Here is a 23,132-nt window from a genome sequence, read left to right as displayed (position 1 = left end):
TATATGCTCAACTATACAACAAGGACATTTTGCTCAACCATGTTTGTAGCAGGTTTATTCGTAATAGCCAGAACCTGGAAACAACCCAGATGTCCCTCAACTGAGGAATGGATACAGAAATTGTGGCACATTTACACAATGGAATACTGTTCAGCTATTAAAAACAAGGAAATCATGAAATTTGCAGGCAAATGGTGGGAACTAGAAAAGATCATCTTGAGTGAGGTAATCCAGAAGCAGAAAGACACACATGGTATTTACTCACTCATAAGTGGATATTAGCCATATAATATAGAATAAACATATTAAAATCTATATTCTCTAATGAAGCTAAACAATAAGAAAGACTCTAGGGAAGATGTTCAATCCTCATTCAAAAGGACAAATATGATAGACATTGGAAGCAGGAGAAGACAGGTAACAGGACAGGAGCCTACCACTGATGGCCTCTGAAAGACTTTACTGATCGAGGTAATGAAGCAGATGCTGAGACTCATAGCCAAACTTTGGGCAGAGGTCATAGAATTTTAAGAAAGAAGTGGGAGATAGAAAGACCTAGAGGGGACAGGAGCTCCAAAGGGAGAACAACAGAGCCAAAAACAAAACAACAACAAAACAAACAAACAAACAAAAAAAAAAAAAACTGAGCCCTGGGAGCCCTGCAGAGACCATGGACCAAGGACCATGCATGGAGAGGGCCTGAAACCCAGGCTCAGATGTAGCTCTTAGACTCAGTCTCCAAGTGGGGTCCCTAGTAAGGGGAGCAAGGGCTTTCTCTGGCATGAACTCAGTGACAGGCTCTCTGATCACCTCCCCCTGGGGGATGCAGCCTTGTCAGGCCACAGAGGAAGACAATGAAACCAGTCCTGATGAGACCTGATAGGCTAGAGTCAAAAAGAAGGGGAGGAGGACCTCCCCTATAAATGGACTAGGGGAGGGGTATAATGGGAGGGAGGGAGGGTAGGATTGGGAGGAGAACAGGGAGGGGGCCACAGTAGGGATACAAATTGAATAAATTGTAATACATGATAATAATAAAAACAAAGCAAAAAAATTTCAGGTTAAAAAACAAGTGGGGCTCATAAAAATCCAACAGTATCAAAAGTAATTCATGTAAACATTGTTTATACTGTTCTAAAGTCCTCCTAAGAGAAGTAATTGCAGCACAGGAAATCAAAGCTTAAAGCTGATCTATGATAAGAGGGTTAAGTAGAAAGTTGTTCTTTCTGAAAGTCATTTTTTAGTACTTTTATTTATGAGTAATGTATATTTTGGATCAGGTATTAATCAATTGTGATACCATACTGTTCCCTTGAAATACAATAGTAAGTAGACAATAGGTAGGTAAAGCAAGTCCAGCTTAACTAATCTTAATTATTAAGTCATTTTACCTTTTCATGAAAAGCTGTGATTAGCCACAGGTCCACATCAACACTGGTACCTCGTTTCTCTGCACCAATGAACTGTAGTATATTCTCATGCTTCATTCCAGGTAAACTATAGACTTCATATTCATTCTGCCAGGACTGTTTGTCCTATAGCAAAAAAATAAAGCATGGTAAGAACACAACAGTATAAGAAAATAAATCACACTAAGATTATACTAGAGTACGTTCTAAAATAGGAACAAAATAAGCAAAGTGTAAGTGGTACAACAACAAAATTAGCTAGGCATAGTGATCTTTCACTTTTTTATAAAAGAAATCTGTGACAGGTAATAACAATAATCCAAAATAAATCCTTGTCCTACCCCATTTCCTCAAAATCTACTTTCCTATGTTGCTAAGTTTATAAGCATAAGCATTCAACAAGAATCACTGCATTTCTGTATCTTAAATGGCAGCACATTCTGCTTACAAGCTACTGCAAACACTATAGGTGTGAAGTTACTTATGCTACTATTCACAATCGTCTGCCTGAAAGACAAATACAGACAGACTAAATACCTTAGAGAACAGTCTCTCTTCGGCCTGCCCTCCCTATCCCCAAAAGCTAACAGTATCTTATTTTTTTTAAACTATCAATTACTCTTTCCTGCAAGTTATCTGTGTCTACTGTATACTTCTATACAAAAGATTAGTTTCTTTTCACTATGAAAGGACAGTGAAAATGGGTTACACTACAATGTATAGTAAGTAAATCTCTGGATCCAAGATTAGTTTAAATTCTGGCTTTTCCTCTGACTTTTATAAAACTATTCATTTTCCAGGAAACTAAAAGAATACTTGTGCTGTTGGTCGCTAAAGTGCTTACTCCATGTATATAAAGATGATATATGAACATGCAACACGCAAATCATTACTTTGTCAATAAAAGCATTTGATAAAATGGCTTCCGTCATTTCTAAATATCTGATGCCTTTTTCTAATTGCTAAGATTCCTCGCACACTTGAAGCATGGCTCTTATTATCAATCTTAGCAAAACACAATGTTTCTCTCTAAAAGAGCTACACTGCTGCCCACACAGAAACAGACTCTCCGGGATGGTCTTGCGAAAAAGTGAGGAGGGAAAACCTAGGTATATCAAGGATACCATTTTCTATAGTAACTCTGGAGTGATGTAGGCTGAGAGTGTGGCTCAGACTTCATTACTAAGGGTACAATCAGCCACAAGGATGTATCACCAGAGAAAGGGGGAAATGGGACCTCTACAGTATACCAGCAGTGCAGCAAAGTAGCAGCGGCGGAGATGCAAGACTGCCGTAGGTCAGGCGGCGTGACAAGTGCAGCCGCACTTAAGGGGAAAACTAAGTAAAGAAAGACTTTGGAAACCTTTGGAAACCACTAAGAAATTACCAACAGAAACTGCAATAATTACATATAAGGACTCAAAGTGCAATGGAAAGAAATCAAAGTCTGGCCAGGGAGCTCCAGACAGCAACTCTAAAGTAAAGCACACAATCTGTTGTTCTTTCCTGACAAGAGAAGAAGAAAACCGCTCGGTGATTTTATTTTTGTAACTGCAATACCTTAGTTTTTATTAACAAAAGAGAGACTATACATTCATTTATTGTGATTCAAATACTGCCAGCAAACCCAGCAGTAAGTCATTCTATTCCTCAGATGTGACAGCAGCACAAACAGGCTAGACTACTTTCCCAACTATCTCAAAGGATCACTTTCGAATATATAGTTTGTGTTTTCAGACTGTTGATGAACTATCGTGTCCTGACAAGTGAGAGCTTTAAAATAGAGGTAGAGAAAGTAGAGAACATCAATAAACATACCTGTATCGGAAATACTTTGACAGCCACATATTCATTGAGCAACTGGGCTTTCCAGACACATCCAAATCTTCCCCTTGCTTTTACTTCTAACAGCTGCAATGGCTTCAAACCTAGTAACGGGGAAGGTGGGGGTGGTCCTGGGTCCTAGAGATAAACAATAATAATATTGTAAATAAGCAGAACAGAAGACATTGATTCTGAAATGAGAAAAGGGTTAGTATATTAATGGACACTGCGAGCTCATGAGGAACTGTAACGTTATGACCTTAACTTTCAGCCTGCAGGGACTGAGCTGCTGGGCATTAGCGCGAAGCACTAAAGCAAGCGATGTCTAACATAGCACTCCTGCTACTACTAAACAGCAAGTGGGAATACTGGGCAGCTCCTCGGACCAATGTCCCCAAGGCTTTCTGTGAACTTCAGAACACTCTTAATAGTAGGCCATTGGTTTCATGCAGTTTATATTCTCTGAAAGGATACAGACTTAGAAAGTTCCAAAGTAGCAAAGTATGATCATTTCTCAAAGAAAAAAAAAAAATCTCAAATCTATTACATTCTCTAGTGCCTGTTTAATATTGACTCTTTCTTCATTAATTTCATAATACCCAGTCATTTTAAACAAGTATATAAAAAGCATTTAAAAGAAATGTTTCTATAAGCATTTTGTTCACACTTATTTTTCAAGATACTAATAGTTTATCCTTTTAACTATTCCCCAAAACTGACTAGAAATTAAAATATATATATATATATATATATATATATATATATATATATATATGTTCTGAGGATAATTGAAAAGAAAAATAAAACAAAGTACAAATAAAATCTAGAAAAATGGTATGCATAGTCAGAAACATGGAGTGTGAATAGGAAACAAGAGTGCTACTATAATGAATTTTAAAAATAGGGACAGAATAATACATGAAAAGGAAAACAGCAAAGAAAATTCCCTACAACAGAATGGCAACCCTTTGCCGAAAGTGTTCTATCAGTTTACTTTGCGCAACTAAAACAAGATGTAAGAAGCTTCTGAAAGCCAACAGACAAAGCAACAGAAATGTTTCAAAGGCTATTTAAGTTCTGTGAGAAGGAACCAAAATTTTTGTGGCAAGAATGGACTCCTGATGGTATTTCATATACTTAAAAATGGCATTTTATCCAAGATCATTGCATCTCACCATAACTTTCTTCTTCCTTTTTAGATCTTTGAAATGTTCCAAGACCTATAGTGCTCCCTGGAGACATCCTTCAGGGAGCCACTAGCCTGTTTGGGAGTCTAAAAAGTTTCTATCAAGCATTACAATTAACCACCCCCCCAGGGGGGTGAATAATGCAAAGTATCATAGGAAAAAAGAATGCAACTTCTAGACAGTCCTTATATGAAGGCTTGAAAACACCTATTTTTAAAAGTAAGGCAGAAGACTTCCAAACATTCCAAAGTCACGTTTTTAAATGGTTACGACGTTTCTGTTCCTCCCAAATTAAAAATATGAAAGGTTAATAAAGCAAAAGTACTTTTGTTTAGCACAAAAAGGTTGCCTACAAAGCCTACAGGAAGGACTGGCGCACAGAGATTCCTAAGGAAGGAAATCTCCATTTCTCTGAAAAGTTGCTGTGGGAAGCATATTCTCCTTTACCATTCTACAACTAACCATCTCTGCCTGTAATAAGATTCTACTGACAGGAACAAGCAAGACTGAGAAGACTGGAGAGAAAAAGGTGAACACTACTCTTCCAAAGGCAACGAAAACCATCCAGTAGGCAAGGTCCAAGAATAAGTGTCTATGAACATACAAAGAAATAACTAAAGAGAAAGGACAAGGATCAGCTTTGCCAAACACCAATACAACAATCCTCGGATAATAACTGAAAAAAGGGAGAAAAGAGAGCTATACAGCTATAAACACTATGATATCTGATAGCCTTTTATACACTGACCAACGTCTCTAGAGATAACTTACACATATTTATTCTCTGTTCAAAAGGGTACCAACCACAGACATGAGTCCAGACTATGAAACAGGATTAAGATTATCTCGTCAACATCTCAGGTTAATAATGTAACAGTAATTCAAAGTATGTTAAATGTTTTCCAGATGCAAAGATAAACTTCAAAGGTCCTATAAACTTACAAAGCTTTCCTTGGTAAATTTCTTAACATACTGTTATTGCAGAGAGAAATTTTGGATCAACAGTTAATACAATTTTACCCAAAACTCTACCTCTAATTGCTACAAAACACACAACTGTCAAATTTTCTTAACAGTATAGAAAATTTAAATTAAAAAAAACAAATACAGGCCAATTTTTAAATGGGAATAAAATGATCTATAGAGGCTCATTCTTACCAACACCAGAAATTTTTAAGATGTAGTCTTAATTATAATTTAATATTCACAAATACTTAAGATTGGGTTAAAAGAGAAGCTTCTTAATATGGATAGCTACAAAATACATTGTATCACTCATCGATATACCTTTTTGCTTTTTTAACAAGAAGTTACTAGGATGAAGTTTTAAATGCATCCTAAAATCTAAGTTTTACTTATTATATAAGAATGTTATATAAGAATATTAGATATGACTCAAGTTTATTAGCATCGTTATAGCAATTTATTCAGAAAAACTCAGTATTTGTTTCTAGGAATGGGGACTTCAATCATTAAACATCTAACCCCCTAGGAAGACAAATGAGAGCTTACACTTTTTAAATGATGGCATCCATAAAGCACAGCTTTGCCTTGCTGCACAGAAACATTTGGAGGGCAGCAACTCTAAGGACTACAGAATTTCTGAGACTCTCCCTTCAGTTCCCAGGGCTCTACCAATGACCATTTAAAACATAAAACTAAGAAGATGCTCATCAGAAGCTGCTCTGACTATTCTTTCTCAAGACATCAGAAAGGATGCTGAAGTTGCAGTTACTGGCAAAGCCCTATGCTGCCCCATGCAGTGGCATTAGTATGCCCGCGCTGGGACATTGTTCAAGGGTGCAGCAAAGACATCTGTGATCAGTTCTGCTTATTTCCAAGTTAAGTGTACACTCTTTTCCAAATAGCCCCAACCTTCCCAGCAGCAACAGATTTCTCAAAGGTGCTATTTCTTTAGCTAATTCATTTGCTGGAGATGACATTGGAAAATATAGATTTTAAGTTAACAGATAATGAGCTAGACCAGAAAGTCATCTCTTATTTGAATGAGTACAGGCTGACATTTGAAATACTATAAAAATTAGAAATACTGGGTTTCCAAGGCTAGTGACTTCATTAGGTTTTATCTTCTACTCAGAAGAAATAGTTATTTCTACATTAGATAAGTATAAATACTGTTAACAAACCTTCAAAACCAAATGCTTTTACTCTGTCAAATGAATCATATTTGTATACAAAAGGGGACTTTTATAATAAAGTAGATGAACTATAAAGGATGTAAACTAAAGCAACAATAATAACAAAACTCTTAAGGACAAATGTTTTGTGTGCGTCTACAAAAGCTTTCACAACCATAAAACAAACATCAATGCATCTTACCTCTATCATTATATGAAAGGCGTGCTTGTGAAGAAAAAACACAGGCAAAAGAAATTACGATTCATATTCAGAATGAAATGAAAAATGACACATCAGTTACAAAGGTGAAAGAAAGAATGATTTAGCTTCTTAAAAGTTGACAGTGATTCAATGGATTATAATTTAAAGATAAGGATTAAGAACACATTCCTTATAACCAGAGGAAAGTGTTATTTTTAAAAACGTAAAGGAAAAATCCTTTGATCTTCCTTAAGATATTAGTAAATAAATTTTGATGCAAAAATAAGTCTAAATTACCTGATCTAGTGGGCTTCAAGCCAGTGAGTAAATTTTTTTTTTAAATATTACTTATTACTTGAAAAGATTTTTAAATTCTAACATATGAGAGTAAGAAGGCAATTTGGTGGAGGAGACAGGAGTGAAATTGACTTCTGAACAGCAGAGGGCAGTATTGCCCTTAACAAACACCAGAAAACAGCCCTGAAGAAACAGTTCTCTCAGAGGAGGGTTTCTAATGGTTTTCATGGGTGTGTACATACATTTGCAGGGATGTATGCACAGAGGTTAGGGGACAACCATGCCATTCCAAAAGTGCCATTTCTGAGCGGCCCGGAACTCCCCAAGTAGACTAGGTTGACCAGCACGCCCCAGGAACCCAACTGCCTCAACTTCTCCAATGCTGGGATTACAAACATGCATCAACACACCCAGCCTGCCGGCCTTTCTGTTTTGTTTTGTTGTTTTCTTTTTTCTTTTCTTTTCTTCTCTTTTTCCTCCTTCTCTCCCTCCCTCCCTTCCTTCCTTCCTTCCTTCCTTCCTTCCTTCCTTCCTTCCAAGTGGGTTCTTTTTGTTTGCTCTTCCATCTGTTGACCCAGGGGAGTCTGAGCTCTTGATTTTCAATATATACATATATATTGTATATGTAATATTGCAGAGAATCTTCAAGTCATACTTTCTGTTCACATTCTTTTTTTTTTTTTTTTTAATTTTGAAACAGCTCAGGGTAGTTTGGAACTGTTACTTAGGCTCCTAAAAGTAGCTACTGATGTTGCTTCCACCTCTGAAGTTGTGGAATTGTACATTATAGATGCACACCTCCATGCCATACATCAGATTTTTTTTTAACAATTATAAGGTGAAACTAGTTAAAAACTACACATATATATGCCTGCACTTATATGACCTTAATAGTTATTACTGCTGCATTTTTATCACAATGATTAAAAATAGTCTTAAACTTTAAAGGCCTTAAACTTGGAAAGCCCTTTTGTGAGTGCTTTAGTTTAGTTTTGTTTTTTCTACTGCTTTCATGAGAATATGAAATTTCCTACTCCCAGTGAGTGAATTACCTCAGTCACCTTTTTGGAAGGCAATAGGATCATGTGGTGAAACACAATATAATGTTTTTGTGGCTATGTGTGTTCTCAGGAAAGACAAACTGAGAGAAAAAAACACACACACACAAAGAACGATGGCCAGAATTAAACAAAACCTGTTGACAAACTAGGCCTGTTGTAAACCTCCCTGTCCAGCTGTAGCGACATGAATAAATAAAAATAGATCCTAACAGAACAAAATTTAAATGACTTAGTTTGCACATTGAATTAAGCATTTGTTTGCAGTTCAAAATATGATTCAGTAGGATAGTAACGTTAAATTTAGGAAACATGTAACTACTGAATAAGTAGTAATGCCTGGAAATGAGTATCCAAGCATATTTCTCACAGCCAGAAGACAGTCAGAGTAGCAGAGATAAATGATTCAATTTTAAATTAAGTAATGTACATGTAGCTACTGTTGGGGAACTTGAAAACTCCAAACAGGTGACAACATTCCCCAGCTGCCGCTATTTCCACAGAGAACAGTACCACTAACAACAAGAAATGGCAATCCACTTTTTATACCAGTTGTTTGCTGGGCTTGCATCCTGTGACAATCATCCAGGACTATTCATTATCCACCAAAAGGCTAGCTTAATCCTACCACGCCATGAGAGAACATCAACATTCCAGAACACAATTCCTCTCTTACAGGGAATGCAAAGGCACAAGAATTACTGAAATCTTGTTTAAACACAAGAACTTTCAGAAATGAAGACATCAGTGCAAGTAAATGTTACTCTTAATCTTAGAAAAGTATCATGCCTATTCAGGACACTTCCTAATTATTGAACAGAATAAACTATAAAATACCCAAAACAAAAATTAATGAAGATAATATCAAGCTTTAATGTGAGAAGAATGGGCAAGACCAAAACCAAAGTAATTAACTAAAACACATAAACAAATTTTAAGTATGTATTTGTGGATATACCTCTCAATAAATGAATGTTAGAACCAAAAATACAAGGTAAACAAGAGGCACCAACAACAAGCTTTTCCAAAGTGTAAATTCTTACAGTATATACAGCCAAAACATGCAAAAGAGATTAGAAACTCTACAAACAGATAAAAGCTCACCAAACAAAATAGTCTGGATTCACAAAATAGAAAAGGAAGCCCTGAGTGAGTAGTCTGCACTAAAACTGTAAGTAACTAAAAATGAAATCAGTACCTTAATGCCAAGTAATTAGGTTTCCAGATTAGAAAGGCTTGCTGCTTATCAAAAAGGAATGAAATTGCTGCCCAACATCAGAAAATATAGGACCATATTCACCTACTCACTTATTCACTCATTTAGAAAAGTTTACTGACTGCATTGTTTGTCTCAAGTACTAACTTCTCAAGCTCTCATGAACTTCACAGCAGACATGCCAATCGATGATTTGAACTAATAAATGCATAATTAAAAACTAAAAGCAGCAGTAAGGAAGTCACTACCTTGTTGAACAACTGTAAAATACCTGACTTAAAAAAAAAAAAAAAAAAAAAAAACTGGCTAGTTTTTCCCTGAGGAGAGCACTCTGAGGGAAAAAAAAAAAAAAAAAAAAAAGGCAGGCAGTAAATGGTAATAAAAAATAGTATTGGGACACATCCTAGATTTTAGATTACACAGTCACATGGATGAGTACTGAATTTATTGAAAACCACGTTTGGAAAAGACGATCATTATCCTTGAATTGGAAGTACTACGACACACCTGAGTGGAGCTATTTAATAAGCAGCTATCTATGTACATCTAAAATTCAAAGAAATCATTCTAGAAACACAAACTTTTTATATATTATTCATAAATACACATACAATAAGTACTACAAGCTTTTACTATTTACTCTCCACAACAGAGAAAGAGAGAGAAGGAGAGAGATTCTAGTGAGACAGAATCTTGAGTGAATCTAGTTAGGCAGAAATGTAGTTTCCATTTATGTTTATCTTTGACACCACATAACAACCTCTTCTTATGACTATCAAGTGTCCATACTATGTGAAAAATGAAAAATTCTGAGCATGTTTCCTCTTCAGTCATCTAATTATCATATATTCTTAGAAATGTCACAATTCTTCATTCTTTTGAGACTATCACCAAGTAAGAACAGAAATAAAATCCATAAATAAGACAGTAAACTTCAGGACAAAGGTTTCTGAGCTAGAAAGACAGGTGAATAAATTAGCAGGTGAATAAATCTGATGCTGTCGAATGGGTCAGCCATGGCTATTAATTAGATCCCAAGATTCTTTATAGTGTCTCTCATCCTACTTTTCTTTTTTTTTTTTTTTTTTCAGTGCAGTTTATTCAGGAACATTGAACAATCCTCGGACCCTGGGGAAAGCCAGCCCACAGCTTAAATAGCCTCTGGGTAGCCAACCCAGGCGTGCCACGGGGGCAATGCAGATAGGTCCACATACATGGAAGCAAGCCAGATCCTCAGACTTAGCCAAATGTGGAATTGTTCGTGACAGAGAGCACTCACCATCGGGAAGGTGGAAGGCGGAAACCAGCTCCATCTTTAAGGCATAGCATTCCGCAGCTCTCTACAGTTCCCCCTTTTTGTTTTAGACGCATCAGGCAAGAGTAGAGGTCTGATCTCTGATATTAGAAATAAATTGGGACTTTGTACTGATGTTCATTTAGGTGTCATCCACCCAAAGAGCATCAGACCCGTCCGATACCTTTTTCTCAGAGGCGGGACCTGGGGCATCAACCCGCATGCAATCAGACATGCTCTTCTCTGGGTCCAAATGGCTGACCCTGAGTGCAGTGCTTAGCCTCGCATCCTGAGCATATCATTTTAGCTTTTTATGGTATCCAACCATGGTTGGGGAGAATGTCCTGCTTCAATGGCTGTAAAGGCCTGAATGATCATGGCTGCACATACAACATAGGACAAACCCACTAAAAGCTGTGCATCTAAAGAAACTAAGCAAGAGAGAGGACCCTAACTAAAACGTCCAATCCCCATCCAGAAAGGCAAAGAGGATGGACATCAGAAGAAGAAGAAAACAGGAAACAACCTAGGAACCTACCACAGAGGGCCTCTGAAAGCCTCTGCCCTTCAGACTATCAAAGCAGATGCTGAGCCAGATGGGCAACTGTTGGGCAGGTGAACGGAATTTTAGGTAAGAACTGGGAAATAGTAAGAGCTGGAGAGGACAGGGTCTCCACAAGGAGAGCAACAGAACAAGAAAATTTGAACATAGGGAACTTCCCAGAGACTCATACTCCAACCAAGGACTATTCATGGAGATAACCTAGAACCCCTGCACAGATAGAGCCCAGGGCAGTTCAGAGTCCAATTGGGTTACATAGTAATGTGAAGAGGGACTGCCTCTGACATAATCTGATTGGCCTGCTCTTTGATCACCTCTCTCTGGGGGGGGGAGCAGCCTTACCAGGCCACAGTAGAGGACAATACAGCCACTTTTGATGTGAACTGACAGACTAAGATCAGAAAGGAGAGGAGAACCTCCCCTATTAGTGGACTTGGGGAGTGGCATCCTACTTTTCTTGAAAACAAACAAACAAAAAAGCAATGTGGATAAAATAAGGACTCTGAACAAATTCCCTAAGCAGTTAGCAGCCCATGATAGCCAGCACCTGGGTGGAAAGTCTCCAAGAGATGAAGGAGAAGTCCATTCTCCTCTTAGTCACACTTAGTTCAAAAGCATGAGTGTTGTGACTAGTTATAAAAAAATTTACTTTTATTTAACATTTATAATGTCTAAGTGAAGATAAAAACCAAAATGTGTTTATATAGGAGTAAACTCTAGTACTAGAAAATTATTTAACTACCAGGTTATATAGACACAAATAAAACCTGTATTCAATATGAAACAGTGAAATCTTATCAATTTTCCTTAATTTAGTTTTCTATGAACCCCATCTAATTACTAATTGAAATAAGCCATTCAATCAATGGACAGTAATTCCTGAGTAAATGCCCAAACATTGCCACTTGGGCTGGGATTGTAAGTCAGGTCATTTCACCTATCCAGGTCCCAGTGTTCTCATCAATTAAATGAACTTGCTGTAACAGGTATTTCAGAGTATTGCAACAGAAGCTGCTATGAAAATTACTCTTTTTGGTCAGTTTTGAAGCTGCAGCAGAAAGGCCATCGGCAGAAGACAGTTACTGAGCATTGTAATACTGACCAACACCTCAAATGCAGTTCTCCGGCACCACAGACTGTCAGTCAGGTCTTTCCTCCACTGGCCACTCCCTTCCTAAGCTCTTTACCTTCATTTCCAAGTGGCGAAGTTAAATAGACAGACCATTTTCACCTTAGCAGAAGGTAACTTGTGAGCACCAAGAGGGCAGGCAGGGAGGATCCTGCACCTGTGCTAGGCAGCATTTTTAGTTCAGGGCTCAGAGCAAGTAAGCAAGCACCAAAGAAGGAAGCAGCCCACCATCTTTACTTTATTACCAAATGAACTTTTCTACTTCTACTATTTCAAATTAACAGATAGGGGTTTGAGAGCAGTGGCATAACTAGGAATAAAGGAAAAGGTCTAGGATAAGGTCTGAGCAATGAGACCGATGGAGAAAAAGCAAACAAGGTTTGCCTCCTCCAGCTACTACCATACACTCTAGATATAGAGTAATCGTGTACTCTGGTCTACACTCATGAGTTCACTTCCTGGCTGACAAAAGAAAAACTGCTTTCCAGACGCTAAGAACTGAATGGCAGTCACCTGCAATCATGTATGTATGTTGCTAAAACTTCATTCATAAAACTTCTTTCACAGTAAGTGTAATATACAGCTTTACTTAAGCTAGATTAAGCTCCATGGTTTTTATCTTCCTCTACCTCCTTTTACTTTTGAATACAGAATTCTTAGTCAATTTCCAAATGACTATATTTAAGCACTTGTAAATTTAAAAAAAAAAAAAAACAAAACAAAAACTTTTTCTGTGCTTGGTGAGGATAATTTTTCAATTAATAATTTCTAAAAATAATTCTTAGAAGTATTTTTTGCATTTTGTAATTATTTGTATTATTTATTACAATTTATTCACTTTGTATCCTGGCTGTGGTCCCCTCCCTTGTCTCCTTCCAATCCCACACCCCTTCCTCTTCTCCCCCTATGCCCATAGGGGAGGACCTCCTCTTCTAAACAGAAGTTCTTAGAAGTATATTTTGAATGAAGCTGCAATTTTAGTTTGATACAAAAAAAAAAATTATATACTACAGTGGGACACAAAAGGAAAAAAACACCTATATCAGCTTTGCACCCTTAAGAATATATACATATAAAGTATACAAATATAAAACAGAATTATAGCATATTTTAAGCATGTTAAAATAATATGGTTGGAAATACTTATAAAATGTAGATTCTCCTCTCAAAAATCTCATACTAAGCTGATGAAAGTAGAATACTGAATACCTTGAATGTACACAATTTGTATCAACACACATAAAATTTTAGTATTTCCTTAGTACTCTACTAAATTTCATTTAAAGATACATCATTTGATGGATTGAGATAAATGGCACATTATGCTAAAAGATCTATTTCTCCACACTATGATAGTCTATAAAAGAAAAATAGTATTTCATAGTTCATAAGAAAAAAATGCTAAACTAAAACAGATGAAGCTAGAGAAAGGTATCTAAGGATAAACACCAATCTTAAAATTATTTATACAAAGTGATAAAAGAAATGCACTTTTTTGATACAATTCTTTCCAAATAATTTGTGTCCATATAGCAAAGTCCTGTTTCAAGCAGAAACAACATATATTAAAAACTCTAGCAATTAAGCAGTTAATGTACTTGTTTAAGAGCTTCCTCCAAGATTTAAGCAGTCTATCCCTCAAAGAAACTCCTTAAAACAGGAAAGTAAACAATTCAAAACAGCTTCAGGAAATTCCTAAAACTGATCAGATTTACTTGGCCTCTCTCTACAAGAGCAATAAAAACTGAGCGTCCCTCTCAGTCCTAACAATCCAAGCTATAAAGAAACTCAAAAGATAGATAGATAGATAGATAGATAGATAGATAGATAGATAGATAGATAGATAAAAAAGAACAAAAAAGCAAAAGATGCAGGGAAGACTCTGAGACTAGCTGCCTAGAAAAAGCACAAGTCAGCAGACCTGCCTAAAGGAGACAGGACACGCTCCAACCTGTTGGGCTGCCTGAGTCTATGCAGAGAACTCTCAGATTTTGTGAGCTGTCACCTATACAAGGATGAGCATTGGTGAGGCATCTGTCCTTCAGTCATTTTTGTGCCTGTAAGTGACAAGTTACCCATACTGTTGTTAAGTAACCCCAATCAAACTCATGGTTCACCAAGCTGGACTTGAGTGATATTGTTACTTTTGTCGGTTGTGGGATTCCTATCTGGCGTGAACAAGCGTGTGTTCCATCGGCCCAGGAAAAGTTATGTCACAAAATACTAATTCAAAGTGGATCAGACCTGAAAATGTTCTTCCTGTGGCCCAGGTTCTATGGTATCAGAAAATCCTATGCAAGCCGCCAAGGAAGGAAAGTAATTAAGAATCCTTACCCAGTTGTGACACTTATAACAATAACCAGCATGATGAGATAACCATAATAATGCATTAAGTGGTAGCCAACAACTGTCTGACTGGACTTAAGGTCCACTTAACAGAAGGGAAACAATGCCTGGTACTGCAAATATAGCCAGATTACCAGGGCTGATGAGGTCATGGACCCTAGAAAAAAAAAATCTACTACCACTATATGGCTAGATTAGCATAATTCCTTACTATATTCTAAATCTTATATGCACAAAAAAGTAAAGCTCTCATCAAAGAAGCCTCTCTTTAAAGCAAATGGAGACCATCACAGAAAACCACAACCGGACACAATGCTGAGATCAACAGATTGTGGAAGCCCAGCCTAATAAACACATCTACACCACAGCTCCTATATCTGTGACTCAGGAAATATTACAGAAGATGGGGTAGAAAAGTTTAAGAGCCAGAGGACAAGGAAGTCTGTGGTAAAAAGTCTTTCCTAGAAATGGCTATATAAACAGGACCAATGGCAGTATCACCAAGAAAGGGAAATCCACCCCTAGATAAAGAACCAGGTAATTAATAGGTACAGAAAGGGGGAAAACAATCTTTCCCAGGGATAAATGCTCTAACTGGTGATCAAATAGAAGGGGATCAGCCCTGAAACCATATACAAAAACAATAAAATCAGACACAGTAGGTTGTAGCTTTACATTTATGCATATAGGTGTGTGTGTGTATAAATATATATATGTGTTATATATACACATATAAAACAAAAATAGTCAAAGAAAAGAAGCTGTTGATGTGAGAGTAAGGCAGGAAGATGTGAAAAGGGCTGGAAGAAAGGAACTTGGTGGGAGCCTGCAGGAAGAAGGGAAAGGAAAAGTGATAATGTAATTATATTTTAATTAAAATGTATTTTAAAATGTGTGTTTTATAAATAATAGATTAATTGTCTAGGTTTGATTTAATGCTAAATATTATCAATATTAATTGATATCAATATCAACATGCCATATTAGCAATAAAATTTAGTAAGTTTCTCCTACATATTCCATAAGAAAAAAGGAACACATTTTCCTAAACTGGCTTAAATATGTTACCCTGTAACTTGGTCTCTCACTACTCTTCTATGGATGCATATAGAGTTCACAAGCAAGAAGAAAATTCTACAAAGCATTTTCACAGATGACTTGGTTTCTGGTGGGTAGTAATTTGGCACTGCATGAAATCACAAGCTATTATGACTTTAATATTAAGGTCAATGGTTACTTTGCATGCTCAACTTGGGGATCCCCAACATCTGAAAGCCCTTATTCCATCTCAAACCAACAACTGGACAGAATAAGGACTAAAGAAGATGATATCACTTGTTGCAATACTAAAGTGCTATTTACATAGCCTTTTAAAATGAGCAAAAAGACTAACTTCACACCTCATTTAATGTAAGCTATTTCTAGACTTCAACATTCACTTTATCAACCATAATAAAACCATACTGTTTTCTCAGTACAAACATAGCTCTTATGAACAGGAAACTTAGGCTCACATACAGTTATACTGAAACCACATTAACTTTTTATCACAAAAGGTTTAATAATAGAGTCCATCAATTCCCTCATATCCATGACTCACTATCATGAAAAAAAAAGTTTGCATTCAATTCACTCACTGTGTACAAGCTTCTTCCTATGTGCGTACAGTGGTTCAGCATAAGCAAAAGAAATGTGGCCTATATAAAATACAGTGAGGCTGCTTCCTGAGTCTGTGATCATGTCACTGTCTTATAAAAGCTAAGAATACTTCAACTTATAGCATGAAATACAGCCTCAAGATTTATCTTAAGGCAAAGTTCTAAAAGCATCTGAATGTTTATTACAGAATTCCTGGGAATAATGTTATCGTTTCAATGTGACTCTACACAAAACAAACTCAACTTAGTATTCAGTGCTTGTAGGATGGGTTTTCCTCACAAACACTATAAACACAATTGTTACATACTTTGTCTTCAAGAGGCTTGTAACCTAGTTGAATAGTGAGATACGATATAATACATATACAATTTCTATGACCTTTTCTCTCCTAGGATTATTTATCTGAATCACAGAGGAGACAAAATATAAATGCCTCTCTAGATGCATATGCTAGATGGCTTGGGGTATAGTATAGAGAAAGAACCAGAAGATGGCATATGGTGAACCACACATGATGGGGTGCACAGCAGTAAGAGCCCCTGAGTATTTTTAATTGCAGAAGCAACATAATCCACATGTAAAATATTATTTTGACAATAACAGAGGTGGAAAAAAAAGGGTATAAAAGCAAGAAGACCAGCTTTAAGGTTATATAGACATCAGCCTCAAGGGCAGACACATTCTGAATATAATACTATCAGGATAAAAGTTGGTGAATAAAGTCTGGGAAATGGCAGAGCTAAGAACAAAATTCTCCAACTTTCCCTCAGCTGACTGGGAAAGCAGTGACACCAACAAACAACAGAGAAACACTGCAGCTGAGAGTTACAACAGAGAGACACTGCAGCTAAGAGTTATAAAGAAACAGCAGGAGCTTCAATTGTTAAGCACACAGAGACTTGCCATTTTGATATCTTTAATCATGCTAAATTATTTTAGGGTAAATGCTTTTTGTTCATTATAAGGAACCATAATTTTAAAGAACCAAATTTTAACGTATGTATGTCCTAATATCTCTTCAGATATTAGTAATAAAGATGAAAAATACTCTAAATAAATGTCTTTACCATAAAGACTACCATTATTTAACTCACAAAAACAGCTTATTGATATTGACAAGGTCAAATTCATTACAAAATACAGTTTATTGATAAACCAGCTGTTAGCTAAAGATTTGAAAGTTTCTCAAAGTAGTGAAAAATACTATTTCGTTTTCCTAAAGAACTTAAACACAATGCAAAGATTGGCAAGCTGCAAGATCTTCTCACGACATGGCTTTTAGCTGGGAAGATGAATACTATTCGGGTAAAAGGTAGACATGTCCTCAAGACTTTAAGTGCACACTGAATCTCACCTATCCACTCAATGCCACCTCTGAACACCTTGAACAATGAACACAGGCTGGAACCATCAAACCAGCAGCCAGGAATTTCTGTTGATGACCCGATCACTTTTCAGAAAGTGTATTCTGAATTCTCCAACAACATTTAAAGAAAAGCACATGAGTAGTGTGTTTTCTGTACAGCTGTAATTCCTGTTCTTTCATCTTCCCGAGGGGCTAACAGGAGATGATGGGAGTGCTCACATTAGTAGGTGCACAAACTACCTAGCATCTAAAGCAGGAAGGCAAACCAGACGATAACTTGATTCAGAGATGTTACTGCATTACCTAATAATAATCAGATGTATCTGCTTTCTAAAAACAAAAGCTTGAAAAAACTCTTGGTTTAAATTCCAGCTCTGACACTTAGCTTTTCATACATCACAGTTTATCTATAATCTAATACTACTCACTAAGTCCTATGAGATAAATTTAATTAAGCCAGTGCTTATTAAATACACTTTATCAACAGCCCTACTCTACGCTTTCAGAAGTGTGGTCCAGGAATGTTGAGTGTTCTAACAAATCCCAAAGATTATCTTTACATAGCAATAACATAATTTAGAAGTCATTGAAAAGAAGCATTTTATGTGTGTGTGTGCATGCGTGCGTGTGTATATGTGTGTGTGTAATTATTCATAACAGCACCCTAGAACTGGCATTTAAATTTCAATAAATGCTTAATGTAATTACCTCCAATTATTTTTAAATTTAAAAGGATTACAAAATTTGCATAAATCTCTCACCAAAAATTAGACTTAAAGCATTCAATTACAGTTTCAGAGAAAGTCTGAGATGACCAGATCAAGATTCCACATAAAAAAAAAAACCAAAAAAAAAAAAAACCAATGCCATTTTGCACACAGTTTAAAACCCAAGAAAGTTTAAACTCAGTTCTGTGTTGAAATTTTTATAAAAACTTGTCCATGCCAACTTGCTTAACTTCAACACTGACTCCTTATTTGTCAGCATTTCTAAACATGTACAACAGTATCAACAGCAAATAACAGCTAAAGCCCAGAGGAAAACACTAGTACCAGATCTCGGTTTATTATTTAGAAATAATAACCATGTCCTTCCTTCTTTAAAAACAAAAGTATTAACCCCTTCAATTAATTCACACAGGACCATCTTAACCACACTTTTATACCCAGCATTGAATATACCTCAATGTTCTGTCTATAATGTTAATGTTCAATATTTCCTTTAATAAAAATTCCAAAAGTTATTTATAAATTTCCCTTAAATGTGGTTTTTAGGTTTTTCTGTCACATTTATGAATCTATGGTAATTTCAGGGAATTATTAAAACAGTACTTTTCTTCTAAATTTAGATATTAAAGCAAAATTTTAAAGTCACTGACAGAAGTATGGAACCAGTTTTTTACCACTGGGTTTATTTTTCCACATATATCTTCCAAAGATTACAGAGATCAATGATATAACACAACACATTGTTGGGTGTGCTATATAAATAATGCTCAGGTACAAGAATTGTTCTTATTAAAATACCAGATTTTACTATTTTCTTTTACCAAACTTTACCATTTAAGCTTACTAACATTAGAAAAACACAGTTTAAACCAAAAGACCCAGAAGGCCCAGAGGGAAAGGAAGAAGGACCTCCCCTATCAGTGGACTTGGGGAGGGACATGGGAGAAGACGGAGGGTGGGTGGAACTGGAAGGAGATGAGGGAGGGGCCACAGACGGGATACAAATTAAACTGTAATTAATAAAAAAAAATTTAAAAAAAGAAACAGAGTAAAATTAGGATTTGGAGATGGCTCAAGGAAGTATGAACAAGCTGTCAGCTTTCCTGAGCAGAACGCCAGCTACTTCCAGCTAAGCCCCCGCAGCCCCAGACCAGTGACAGCGCGCTACGCAACAGATACTAAAGGAAACCCAGGGGTTTTAATCTTACTACCCAGTACACATTTTCGGAAATATTTCTGAAGTGAGTGAAATTCAAAGAATTTTTCTAAAGTGTTTAGTATCCAATAAATATTTGCTTTGCTGTAAACAAATAACACATCAGAACTACCCCAGCAATGCATAGTAAGAAGTATTTCTCTGCAACTTTTATCTAAAAGATATTTATACACACACACACACACACACACACACACACACCCCTACACTCTTTATAAAACTTCTCTTTCCCATACTTTCTTGGCTAACTTTCTGGGTCAATTCTAACAGTCAAGTGTTATTTTGGCAAAGAGTCTTTAAAAAGGCATTAAATCTGAAGAGACAAAAGTATGGAGAAGAGAAAAAGACCACTTTTTCATTATTAATTACTTCAAGATGAAAGCAGAGTACATTCCAAACTTAAAGCACTGGGATAATAGTGAGACTCTACAGAGGAGACTAGAGATGTCAAGACCCTAACTCTACCACAACCTTTGAGGAGTTTATGACATACAAAATCAGTAAGTCTGCAATTAGCTAGAGTTTCCATGACAATGAACATTCCAAAAATGAACTCCAAAGGAGTTAACGTATTACTCAGTTATACTTCACTTACTACTTCTCTAAAATATAAAACGAGCATCAGAAAATATAGGACAATAACTTACTTGAGTAGGAACAAGTACAGGAGGGTAGGCCATCTTGTGATGTCTATACACCCAAAATGCACAAATGACAATCCCAGCAATTAACATAAGTGGTACCAAGGAATAAAGCAGGATGTTGTAATAGGGTGGCTTCGGTGTAACAGGATTTGAAGTGGCTGTGAAAGAGGAAAGAGGAAATGTCTCGGATTTGGTCTACACAATCCTGAAATACATAGTTAGCATAGAGCCAGATTTGAGGAAAAGTAGAACATAAGAAAGTAGAAGTAAATTACTTCAGCAACACAAATACATATATACGGGCAGACAAGTATGTATCTTCACTATATACTTACGCTGTGTTACTTCCATCTCCGGAAAGTAAGAGAACTTTTCATTACACATATTCCCCTCACAGCAACAAAAGTACACTTCAGGGCTGTCCTTTTTTTCTATGCAATCAGTCCTATTTAAAAAAATAAAAGAAAAAAAAAAGGAAAAATAATTAATACCAATATTATTATACAGACCCTACAATAGATATGTTTCTTCTGAGACAGGAGTCATTACATTCAAATTCAAGGTGTTTATGAGTATCCAAAAATCAATTCTTAAAATTAAAATTGTTTCTAGACTTCTGGTACTAACCCTCAGCAGAAAAAAATAAACAAACATCTGAGTTTATGATGCTCACACTGACTTCCTGAGACTATTGCTATAATGTGATTTGTAATGAGCAACCTAAGGTAACTATCTTCTTTGTTTTTTGTTTTTGTTTTTGTTTTTTTTTTAATTATCAGAGAAGCTTGAAGAAGAACATAAAGTCAGTGAGGCAATTTAGTCTAGGAGTTGTATTTGCTCATGGGAAATAGAACTTCCCATCTTGTGAAGATTAAAAACTGAAAACTAAATATAAGCTAAATAAACACATCATACACTAAGTAATGTGAGCTTGTATATCATGAATAGAACATATTTCAGCATCAGAGGCCCAAACTAACTTTGGGAGTGTCATTTTTCTTTCCTCACAGTAATAGATTCATGATTCCTGAAGAGATGAACAAGTTATGATTTAAGAGAGAACAAATATTAACAACAAACACATAGGACCTCATACCTCAGACTAATAAGAGTCAGGCTGAACTAAATTAAAATAAAGAGCAGCAGCTTGAAAATCAAGCTCCAATCAACTACTAAGAAACAGCTACATACACCTGTCCTTTTAAAATCAACTTTAAATATTGCTGTTAAACCTCAGTGACCCTCAAGATGCAGCACACATCTGCACTGAAGCATTGTGGCGTATTAATCACAATACAGCTGAGACAACTCCAGAGAAAAGCTGAAGTTTAAAGCCAATGGCTTTACCAGTATCAAACTCTCAACAGAATCTATTAATACCTACTTAGAAAAAATTAAAAGATAAGTGAAAGCTGTTTTCACAGTATATAAGAAATATGAAATTTTAAAATCTTTATTTAGTCATGCCTCTAAGAATTGAAAAAATATATACTTAGAAAATTCCCTTTCTCTTACTTCTCTTACTAGCCTTATTTGTTTTTTCAATCAAATTCAAGGCATGAAAATTTGATTCAGGGATTTCTATATTATCAGCATTTAACACCCAGAAACAAAGTGGGTGTAATTATCACAAAGAGAAAGCATTTTATGCTGAGTAACATATTCTTCAAGGCTCTAAAAAATGGTTCACTAAGCATTTCAGCACTGTCTGGATACCATATAAGTAAACAATGGGTTTAGAACCAAGAAATATAGTAGTTTTCACTACACACTCATGTGTATGTACACACACATACACACACAACTTCCTGATATGAACTAATAAAAGATCAATAAGAGTAAAGATGACCCCAACATTTTTCCTAGGGTCTTCCCATTTCCTTTTATAAGAGCAGATATCACTTGGTTATGTATCTCTACTAGGATAGACAAAAACAATCAGAAATACTGGTAAAGAATATTAATAAGTTGGGCATGGTGGCACATGCCTTTAATCCCAGTATTCAGGTAGGCAGAAGCAGGCTGTGAACCGAGGTCAACCTGGTCTACAGAGGAGATCCAGGACAGCCAAGGCTACACAGAGAAACCCTGCCTTGAAAGAAAGAGAAAAAAAAAGTATAATTCAAGTATTAAAAATAAAACTAAATGATTATACTTTAATACATCATTAAGTAGAGCTAATTTTATTTTCATCATTTATTCACTTAATGCCTAAGATCACATATGGCTAACAGATCATCAATTCTAGGTAACTGATACTCCTAGGAACAAAAAGGTCAGCAGACATAGCCTAACTTCAGCTACCTGGGGCTCTGCAGGCCTCTACCATTCTACAACACCCATCCCTAGTGCAAAAGCTGTAGTACAGGCAAGAAAATGATCAGTTCAATATTGATGTCCCTTCTTACAGAAAGATCAGAAGCATTCAATAACATGACCATTTATTTTATTTCCAGTATAAAGCAATTTAAACGAGATCTATTAAAGAAAATATAGCTTTGTTTTAGTTTTTCACTCTGATATCAGTCTAAATATCAACTTAAATATCTCTCAGGGTAAAAAACAAAGGCCTAGTTACAAGACAAAAAAAGAAAGGAGGTCAGAAGATCCATTTCTTTCAGAGATAGATGGAGACTGAATGGAAATTAAGTACTGCAACTAAGCACTTCCTCTCTGAGCATAGACTTTCCAACATACATACTACTTTCTTTTAAAACAATTTTTAAATTGGCATTAAAGCTTATAATACTAATAAGATGGTAAAAATTATTCATATATAAGGGTTCTCACTATTTGTAGATTATTCAAAATATATCAAGGATAAAGCATAAACATGGCATGTTTATTACTTAGAAAG

The 23,132-nt window shown here is 36.0% G+C and overlaps 1 protein-coding gene across 2 annotated transcripts in view; it reads right to left on the bottom strand.

The window, feature by feature from the left end:
* The window catches only part of Acvr2a (activin A receptor type 2A), an 85,650-nt gene that overhangs the window by 11,784 nt on the left and 50,734 nt on the right, over positions 1-23,132 (bottom strand). The window contains exons 3-7 of one of the 2 annotated variants that reach the window (XM_060390130.1): positions 20,611-20,720; positions 20,279-20,433; positions 6,761-6,784; positions 3,228-3,371; positions 1,392-1,535 (exon numbers count right to left, since the gene is read on the bottom strand). In XM_060390130.1, coding sequence (XP_060246113.1) covers positions 1,392-1,535; positions 3,228-3,371; positions 6,761-6,784; positions 20,279-20,433; positions 20,611-20,720 — 577 coding nt within the window. The remainder of the gene's footprint in view (positions 1-1,391; positions 1,536-3,227; positions 3,372-6,760; positions 6,785-20,278; positions 20,434-20,610; positions 20,721-23,132) is intronic. The other variant, XM_060390131.1, reaches the window with a different exon arrangement.

This window comes from Meriones unguiculatus, chromosome 8, assembly GCF_030254825.1.
Source record: "Meriones unguiculatus strain TT.TT164.6M chromosome 8, Bangor_MerUng_6.1, whole genome shotgun sequence".
NCBI lineage: Eukaryota > Metazoa > Chordata > Mammalia > Rodentia > Muridae > Meriones > Meriones unguiculatus.
The sequence above is the reverse complement of the archived record's forward strand: the minus strand, read 5'-3'. Positions and strand labels throughout refer to the sequence as shown.